General features: G+C 41.1%; 1 protein-coding gene across 2 annotated transcripts in view; it reads left to right on the top strand.

Moving 5' to 3' along the window:
• The first annotated feature begins 1,348 nt into the window (after positions 1–1,348).
• Positions 1,349–10,378, top strand: part of CPM (carboxypeptidase M) — a 127,698-nt gene continuing 118,668 nt past the window's right edge. For both annotated transcript variants that reach the window (XM_029205689.1, XM_029205688.1), the window contains exons 1-2: positions 1,349–1,361; positions 1,672–1,834. In XM_029205689.1, the coding sequence (XP_029061522.1) occupies positions 1,675–1,834 (160 nt within the window). In that variant the 5' untranslated portion in view covers positions 1,349–1,361; positions 1,672–1,674. The remainder of the gene's footprint in view (positions 1,362–1,671; positions 1,835–10,378) is intronic.

The following is a 10,378-nucleotide window of genomic DNA, read 5'->3' as shown; positions in this document are numbered from 1 at the left end:
TAGGAAACTAAGGCAACAGAGAGTTGACACAACCATTGAGTGTCAGAGAAAGGACAGGGACCCATATCATGTGATGATATAATCATAGCTCAAACTTCTTTACTCTGCTACCTGGGAATCACAGGGGGCCTCAGGTTCCAAACCGCTCAATTCTACAGTAGTATCTGTATCACAAACAAAGAAGAGGCAGGATGAAAAGTAACCTTTAAAAATTGTATAAAAAATAAAACAATAACTTATTTAACAACAAAAAAAGAGACAGGCATTCACTAGCGGTTCTCAGCTCTTGAGGGCACGTTCCATTCACATTCCTGGGCCTCAGAAGTTTTGTTCAACCTATCTGGGGTGGGGCCCTGGCACTACTGTTTTTAATCTGTTAAAGGGGAATGTTATCCCAAATCAGTGCTTTTCAAACGTTTTACATTCAGTGGACCCGTGGCACAAGCCTCCCGTTACTCTGATAGGTAATGTGTGACAGGTGTGCGCAGTCTTTGCCCGTCCCACACACCCTCTGGGTTTCGGCAAAGTCCTTGCTATCTCTAGTGCAAACACAGATCACCCCATCCTTCCAGAAAGAAGCATTTTAGGTAGAGATAACTGAAACTGGCCTAGGCAGTGTTAGTGCAGGCAGCGTTGACTTTACAGTGATGCCTCTGATGCCTTCTTCCATGTGGTTTCCAGATTGCCAGTTTTCAATGTAACGCTGATTTAGTCAAATCTCATACACTATAAATATTTGTCGGAAAATTTCCTGGACTCCACACGACGGCATTTAAAACTTCTACACGCACGTTCTGAAATGCCACGCGACTGCAGAGCAGGGTTGGGCCGCCTGGCGCAGCTGGGAGTGCGGCCCTAGCGACTCGGGTCGGCGCCGAAGAGCAAAGGAGCCCGCTCGGGGCTGCGGGCGCCCGAGACTCGCGGCGCCTCGTGGGGCTCCAGGTGAGCCCAGTACGCGCCGGCCCGCACCGCCCAACTCGAAAAGCCGTCCAAGCCTTTAGCGTCTCCAAGCTCGCTGCAGCTGGAGACACCTCGTGCCCCTTTGGTGGAGCGCCCCGGACCCCTTCAGCGGACGGAGCCGTGGCCGGGGTGAGCGCACTGCCAACCTGGGGCGCCGGCAAAAACTGGGGCCGCGCGAGGTAACTCGGTTTCGGGAAGCTCGCCGCCACGCCCAGGGACCTAGAAGGAGGCAGAGGAGCCCGGACCGCCCGGCTCGGCCCCGCCCCGGAATGCTCCTCGCGGCGCCTGAGTGGGCGGGAGAGACGTCAGTCAGGCGTCGTGGGTGGGACCCTGGCCGGGCTATTAATACTGGGTCCCGTCTGGTGGCAGCCGCCGGGCGGCGGTGCGCGCCTGGGCTCTGGGTGAGGAGCGGGACGCGGGACGCGGGGGGTCGGGCGCAGCTGCTGCAGCTGTCGGGCGGTGGAGAGCGGCCGAGACGTGGGGAGGAGGAGAGGGTGGGAGGCGGGATGGAGGGCACCAGGGGCTGCCCGTGTTCCGGGTGCGCTAACTCCCGAAGCTGTTGCTTCCAGCTTTTACGTCCTTCGGAAGCTGGGAGTGTTAGTACCGGGAGATCTGAGACTAGACAGCGGAGCCGAAGCGAGTAACGTGCACACTCCCCACTACCCCCTTCCTCACCTGCTCAGCTTTATTATTGTTTTTATTCATCTCTAGAACATGGACTGCGCCCGCCTCTGGCTAGGGCTGTTGCTGCCTGTGGTAGCTGCGCTGGACTTCAGCTACCACCACCAGCCAGAGATGGAAGCGTTCCTGAAGAGTATTTCCCAAAACTACAGTTCTATCACTCACTTACACAGTATCGGGGAATCTGTGGAAGGTAGGGTCCGTTTCGTGTACTTTCCCAAACCCCTAGTCCTCAGTTTCATTCATTAAATATGCCTTAGCCTCCTGTCCCCTCTCCATGAAGCGACTCAGAGGGTCTCGAGCGGTTCCATCCCTGCCTTGCGTGTTGGTTGTTTCTGCTTTTGTGTGTTGTGTTGCTTTTTGTCAGGGGAGTAGTAAGACCTGAATTTTACTAAACGTCTCCGCTGTCGTTCGGTGTCGAGTGCTTTGCGTTAATGGCGTTCTGTTTTGGGATCTTGCAGACAGTGATTTCCTGGGATGAGTACTTTAGGTTTTAGTTTTCTACATGAACTTCTGCCAAGGAAGTCTGTTTACCCATCTCAGGTTTGTTTCCCTTTTTGATGGCTTCTTTAAATATGCCTCGGACTGTTAGGATCGTGTCTTCAAGTCTCTTTTAAACTAAAACAGGGCAGTTCTGTTGGTGAGATTTCTATGTCACGTATAATTAGCCCTATGGCTTAAAGTTATGCAAAAAAGTGGCTTTGGTACTGATTAAAAGGCTATTTTAAAAGTTATCCGTTTGAATGAGACAATTGCTGGATAATAAGTGTACCATAGCAGTGATTGGTATTGCTCTTAGTATTTTCACGTTCATTATTAATTACTTTGTTTTAATTTAGAAACCGTATATTAAGTATAAATATACAACTATATATTAAGTAATTCTAATTTTAGTAGATAGGAAAATTGAATCATAGTGAAATTAAGTATTTTGCCCTAGAATACTCAGATCTTGAGTGAGTTTTATAACCAGGATTGGCACTCAGATGATTCTACTTTAAGGCTTAGCCATTTTGGGACAAGGCAAATAATTTTACCAGATATTATTATTTCTCAATCTTTTATTATATTGGTACCTCCCCAAAGAGATTAGCAAATAACTTAATGCTTAAATTATAAGTTTTGTCAAGTGTATGTAATTTGGATGTCAGCTCTTTATAAGGTGTATTTCAACCCCGTGTGAATTTTAGCTCTGAGTTTTTCAACCAATTTGTGAGTCTCTTAATTACCATATTCTTAAGTAATCGTTTTCCAAACAATTAAGGCCATGGTTTTTATATTTTAAAAGTATTACATAAATTTGTTTATGTGCAATGCAACATAAAAATTCTTGGCTTATGTGTGTAATGGCATTTTTGTTTTTAAACAACGTTGCTAAGGAGTTGGAGCCAGAATTACTCTATATTTTGCTGTATCATCCAAACTTATCGAGGTTGGATGTATGAGAAAGCATATCTTGAATCAGCACATGTATTCAGCCTTTTGAAATCATTTTCCCCTAGGGCTAGAGAAGAGCAATTTTAAAAGATCTAAGAATACTAATTATATTAATAAAGGAAATATAGAACACAACTAACTTGAGTTATTGTTCAGTCATTTAACCCACAAGGTGATGCCAGTGTTGTTAATTTTAAGTACTAAATGATTTGGTTTTTATTTTTTTCAAGCACAAAGTGCTTGTGACGGGACTCTCAATGTCAACCAGCTATTTTGATCTACCCTGCGTGCTATCAGACCACGGTAATAATGAGAGGCAGCAGGCTTAATTGTTTTTACCTTGTGTGCACTATTGTGGTTAAAGGACTGAGGAATTACCATGTAAAAAATAAAATCTGACACTAGTTTAGGTCAAATATTTGTTTTGAGTATGTTCTGAATAATTACTCCGGTTTAAGAAAAATCCCAAATCTGCTATTAGGTTCTGAGTAGTAGGTTAAATTGCACGCTAGTAACTGGGAGTCGGTTGCCAAGCATATTTGTTGGTACTCTTTTCACTAGATGCACAGTTTCCCCTGGCCATCCTGCCCTCTGATGTAAGATAAGCTTGCTTAGCAAACAAGATTTACCACATGTGTTATTTATTTTTCTTTGTTATTGTGAATGTGGGCAACATACCTAGAAGGGAAAGTAATCTTCCTACCTCGCCAAATACATTTTTAGTTTTTGTAGATGCATATCACGTGTATTTTCATTACTGTAATCGTGGATTCTCTTCTGCTTTTTTTCCCCCAGTTCACATTATTTCATTACGTATTTTCATGAATTGAAAGGTCTGCAGGTGTGAGTTTATTGCTATATAGTCTTTTATCCTCGATTATGTGAATTTCTTAGTCATTCACCTCTTTGCGGCATCTATATAGCTTCTGGTGGCCTCTGTTATAAACAGTGATGCTAAAAAAACCATTGATACATGTCATGATTAATGGCCTTCTATTATAATTGGCTTTTTTCCAGTTTTTAATTTTGAAATGTTTGAAACCTACCCAAAAGCTGAGCATATATATACACTTCACCTAGATTCAGCCATAGTAGACAGACCATATTTCAGTTGAGCCTTCTAGAGGAAATCCCACTACCTAATATCAGAGTAAAGAAAATCTTAGGTAAAACAACAGAGGCAACTATAAAACAAAAAGAACAGACAGCTGAGTTGAGAAAAATCAGAAAATGTACAGTGTTCATTGATTCATTCCTTCATTCAGTTAAGGGAACACCTCTCCTATCCTTTTTTTTTTTTTTTAATTACTCCTAAGCCCCTTTGTCTAGCATGTTCCTGGCATGTATTCAATGATTTTTATCTGTTTGTTTAGTGGCTTGACTATTTGCTGAGGGATAGCTATGTGAAGCAAGCAAAAAGTTGTGCCATTTGTGCCCTGCTATCAGGTAGCCCCCTTTAAAATACAAATGTATTTATTATAGATTCCCCAGCTATTCTCTCCACATCCCCCCAAATTAGTTCTAGGACCACTTTAAATGAGATTTCCTACATCTCTTTTCTAAGAATCTTGTCTTTCCTCCTGCTAAGTCTAACCTTGATCTGAATAAGGAAGGTTGCAAAGAGCAGGGGTTAGATAATAAAATCTGTTCTAAAGTGCTTTCCATGTATTTGGTGTTGTAATACATTATTTCAATCTCAACAACTCAAATAGGCCTTATACTCATTTACAGAAAGGATCCAATGAGGCACAGAGAAGTTAATTAACTTGCTGAAGATCACACAGCTGATAAGTGTTAGAGGGAGGCTTCAAACTCAGATCCACCTTCTCTGAAGCACATCTCTTTCTCATTAAGGAAGTGGTTTGACACAGATGTGGCTGGTCACATGAAGACTGAGGTAGTTACTGGAGGGTTTCAGAGTCATGTTTTGGGCACACTGGATCTGAAAGTAAAGCTTCTACCAAGGATCCAACACAGTAGCCAGTAACCACTTGTTTACTGAGCAGCTGAAGTGTGACTAGACCAAATTAAGGTGTGCTAAAAGTGACTTTGAAGATTTCATACAAAAAAGTAAAATAGTCCATTAATATTTTTATATTGATTCCATGTTGAAGTGGTAATATTTTAGACATAAAGGCTAAATAAGAAACATTTTCTAAAAAACTTCACCTGTTTCTTTTTACTTTTGTTAATATGGTTGTGGTTTCTAAAACATTTTAAATTACATATATGACTTGCACTGTATTTTGATTGGGCTGTGCTGATCTAGACAGAAGTTTGTTATTAGCAATTTTCTTTTTCTGAGTACAAAAGGAACTCAAGTTCATTTAGAAAATTGGGAAGATACAACAAAGCACCAAGGAGAAAAATAAAATCTCACCGTCCAAAGGAAACACTTAGTAGACCTGAAAGACTACATGCCCTGTTTTGTGCCTTTCTCCCCTCCCACTGAGCCAAATATCTTGCTTGCCCCTGCAAACATGTTATTTCTAAGACCTGAGTTTTAATGCCTGCTTTTTGTCCTATCAATGGATATACTATTGTTTATTTAACTTACACCCCACTGACATTTAGTTTGTTTCTAAATTTTCCTGTTATTAAAAAAAAAAAAGTGCCATAGTGGACACCTTTGTAGCTAAGACAGCAAAAGTTGTCAGAGCACACACAGGCTTTGGAACTACAAGGCCCAAGTTCAAATTCTAGATCCTCTATTTTGTAGCAGTGTGACACTGGGTGGTTAGAATAATTTCTGGCACATAATAAGTACTACATAAGAGTTGCTGTTAAGGATACATTACCTGCTATTGGGGATATATTTCCAAAAAGGAAATCACCAGGTCTTAAAGCAGTTCTATGTATTTGATACATGTAACCAAATTGATTTCCAAAAGGAGTATTGATTGATGATCTCAAGAAATGTATGCTTACCTCTTATCTTTTTTTTTTTTTTTTTTTTTTGCGGTACGCGGGCCTCTCACTGCTGCGGCCTCTCCCGTTGCGGAGCACAGGCTCCGGACGCGCAGGCTCAGCGGCCATGGCTCACGGGCCCAGCCGCTCCGTGGCATGTGGGATCTTCCCGGACGAGGGCACGAACCCGTGTCCCCTGCATCGGCAGGCGGACTCTCAACCGCTGTGCCACCAGGGAAGCCCTTACCTCTTCTCTTATACCAGTCATAAATCAGGCATTCCTGGTTTGAAAGATTACTGTAGTATTTGTCAAAGGGTGCAAAGCTTTGGTCATACAGGATGAATATGTCCTAGAGATCTACTGCACAGCAGAGCGCTTATAGTTAACAATATCGTTTACTTTAAAATTTGCTGTGAGGGTAGATGTTATGCTAAGTGTTATAGTGATGATGATGATGAAAGATCACTGTAGCATAAAGTTTTCGTTGTTGTGTTTAAAGTATAAAGGAGAATTTATTTCTCCTGCATTTCCCCCCAAGGACTCTCACCTTCACATATGATATGCATTCAACAGATATTTATTGAATTCCTCCGCCAGGAGTCGTCATAACATTGCAGATACTCAAAAATCTCGCTAGAATTGGCTTAAGACTCGTGCCCCAAAGAGGCATGTACTGTGCTCATGTACACAGACCTCTCATTGCCTACTCCCCTTGCCTGGGTAGATTCTGGCTGGCGATTTACCCTCTGAAAAGGACACTTGATACGAGATTTTGCCACAGCATTCGATTTTCTGTCACCCTATTCATTTCTCAAGTGTGATCGGCAAGCCAGTTTGCTTGAGATCCTGTATAAAATGCTTTCTGTGATGTAAATATTGACATATTGAGGACTAAATATCAAGACAGCCACTAAAATCTGGGAATTTCAGCTGTAATATACTTACTTGTGATTTAAAATTACATTGGGGTAGCAAGCCTTTCCCCTTCTTTAACTTGAAATGTAAAGTCCTTTTGTGAAACACCTTAGGAACATCAGCCTTGTTTTATAACCATTAAGTTTCTTAAAGACACTGCCTTTTTTTCTTACAAGGAAATGATTTAGATTTCCACTATATTTGTGGTATGAGATTTTAAGAGGAAGAGACAGAATATCCAAAAAGCAACACGGATGTTACTCTGCTTCAACCACCAATACTTTAGTGACATTTGAAACTTAAAAAAATAATAATTGCAGCCAACATTAAGTGAATTTTACTCTTTGCCTGGCACTTTACATATACCCCTCAATCACTCTAACAACGGCACGAAATACCATTATTATCCCCCGATTTACATGTGAAGAATTGAGATTGAATGAATCATCCACAGTTAGTAAATGACAGAGGGGTGATTGGAACCAAAGTCTGTCTTGTGCCAAATAGTGGACCATTAAAGCTCTTTGCTGTAGAGAAAAGTTTCTCCAGTTACCTTTTTCTCTGTTCTTGTCCCTTTTCCCCTCCCCCATACATCCTGCTCCTCCCCTTGCCCCGACTGCTGTGATTCTGCAAAAGTTGAGGAGCATCCTCCATCATCCAAGAAAAGGCCTGTGTAAAATGTATTTTATGTGCGGAGTGATAGGCTGTGGAATGCTAGACCCCTTTTCAGTATTTACAGTTTCATCCAAAGCAGTGTGAATTACATAATTTGGTGTAGACTTAATTTTTTTTCTATATGCTAAAACTGTTTGGTTATGAGGCAAAAGGAGAAGACTGAGATTCTGGTTTGCACACTTTCAGGACACCCACCCACCAAAATGCTGTCTCCTGAGAACAGTGGTTCTCATTAAGAGTAGTACTGCCCCCTAGGGGGAATTTTGGAAATTGAGGGGAGGTTTAGGCCATAACTTTGAAGTCTCTGGAGGGGGGACCTCACTGATGCACCCTCCTGATCTTGTTAGCAACACACAGAATAGTCGTGCCTAGTGAAAAATCGTCCTCCACATTTTCTAATGTCTTCCATAGGTGCAAGACCAGCTTACCAGCTAAAACCAGTTCCGATTTATGTACAAACACAAAATACTTTTTCCCCACAATTTTAATATGTACCAAACTTTCCAGGAATAGTACCTGTAGGCAACTTGAGGGAAAATTCAATTATATTTTTCTCTGAACTTGATTCCGAGATATTTCATGTTCTTAAAATCCTGGCATCAGTGACCACACAGCTGAATCAGTCTGCGTTTGTAATAAATGCCTTCACCGTGAATCTCAAGAATTGATCTAAGCAGCTTTTTCTTATTATAAGTTGCTTTCTTTTTGTTTCCCCTTTATGTAAAGTTTGAACATTTTATCAATCTTTCTGAAATTACATATGCAAATATTATTTTCTGTGGATTTCATGCCAGCATGGTGAAGGAGGAGCTGCAAAATCTTGGACGTGAAAAAAGAGGCATCAACTGATAGAGTTTAGGGACTGTTGGTCTGAAACCACAGATGCAGAGAGCTGATAAGACCCACTTCAAATTTATGTAGCCAGCATACAGAAGGTGTTTGGTTTCCGTTCTTAATCAAAACACGAGTGCCTAGTGGTAACACCGCAGTGACGAATAGTATCTAGAGTTGAGAGATAACTGCCATTCGCCCTGTTTCCTTCCTTTGGTTTGTGAATTTAGAATGCCCCTTTCTCGAAGAGTGCAAAGTCAGAACGTAAGATAAGAAGAATCTTAAAGTAAAAAAAAAATGTTTTTTATTGAAATATAATCGATTTACAATGTTGTTAGTTTCAGGTGTACAGCAGAGTGATTCAGTTATAGATAGATCTCTTTTGCAGATTCTTTTCCCTTAGAGTTTATTACCCAAAAAAAGGTAAAGTTTTGAAGGTTATATCAAATACCAACATGCATTTGGGTTAGGGGAAGAAGATTAAATCGGAACTTCCTATGTAGTGATTGAAAAGAATTGGTATTCTTCCTAGCTCTGTAGCCATTCAATGTAATATAGGGTAGTAGTTTGCTGAGAGGTTAGGAAATCCTAATTTGAGTTTGTGTGCAAATAAACAGACATAAAGTAAATAAAACAGACATAAGTTGCACATTAAAAATGTTTTCTCAACCCTGTTTTACAAGGACTGCTACATGTCAGATGTTTAAAAAGTGTACATTTTCTGGTCTGTGACCCTTCACGTACATAACTTCGTCAAAAGCTCAACTGGAGGTTTACTCTCCTTGGCATCACAAAAATGCCGCCAACTTCAAACAAGTTGCCTTCAAACTAGCTTCACAGACACATCCCGAACTTCCTCAGAGCTGAAGATAGCAGCCTTCGTGGTGGGGTATAAAGGCATTAATGACAGGGTAAACCCTTCAAATATGCAAGCACTGTCACAGAGTCTAGAAGAAGAAAGCAAACCCTCTGTTTGTATAAACAAAGAACTTTCAGTTAGTTGTTTACTCAGTTTTTAAAATTTCTCTGATAGGAATCTCTCTGAGGAAACTAGAACCACACTTAAGGAGCACAGCCAAAGTCACCTGAACTGACAGTTATCCAAATACATAACTCAGCCTCCTTTCTGACAAAGTGCATGAATACAGTCAGGTGAAATTGAGCACAACGTCACATTTTTAGAGCAGGAATGGATGTTAGAGACCACTTGATCATTTATTCAGTTGATTGAGGCTTGGTTCAAAATGTCACCTCCTCCTGGAAGTCTTTTTCTAGTCGCCTGGGCAGAGTTAGAATCTCCTTGCGCCCCTCTTCCAGAGCATCTTCCAGGAGCTCTGTCTATGTTGTACCTGGAGGGCAGGGACCAGACTTCATTCATCTTCATATCTTAGGCCCAGTTACGTGCTGATTATATGTGACAGGCACAGTGAGGATCACAGCTGAAGAGTTTTTCCATGCATAGTAAAGGAAACATTAATGTAAATATGCTTTTATACACTTTTATACAGTATAGTATGCTATTATGTATAAGTATATAGGATGTATATTTTTATATATATACTTTTATATACATTTATATAGTTACACATACTATATGTAACTTTATATACGCAACGTTATGTAGTTATACATATGTTGTATGTAGTAAATACTTCAGTTTCTCAGGAAAATGGAATAGTTTTAGCAAAAACAGGTTATACTGCAATAAAACAATGTTATGGGAAGTAGCATGATACCTTGGAGAGGTAGTATAGGAGGACCTCATTGTGACACAGCTCATGCTGGAGGGCAACAGGGAGGTTAGTGTCCTTCAGGCAGTCAAGGGCATAACTGAGTCATTCACTGACACACCGAGAGGGGTTCTGGCTCAGCCCCCAAACACTAACCAAACATGTATTAAGAGAAGAGAGAGTAAATATAGGAGACACACACACACACACACACACACACACACACACACACACACACACA

The sequence above is a fragment of the Monodon monoceros genome, unplaced genomic scaffold, assembly GCF_005190385.1.
Source record: "Monodon monoceros isolate NGI ecotype Baffin Bay Population unplaced genomic scaffold, NGI_Narwhal_1 Super_Scaffold_6, whole genome shotgun sequence".
Classification (NCBI taxonomy): Eukaryota; Metazoa; Chordata; class Mammalia; order Artiodactyla; family Monodontidae; genus Monodon; species Monodon monoceros.
This window is presented reverse-complemented; position numbering and strand designations above follow the sequence as displayed.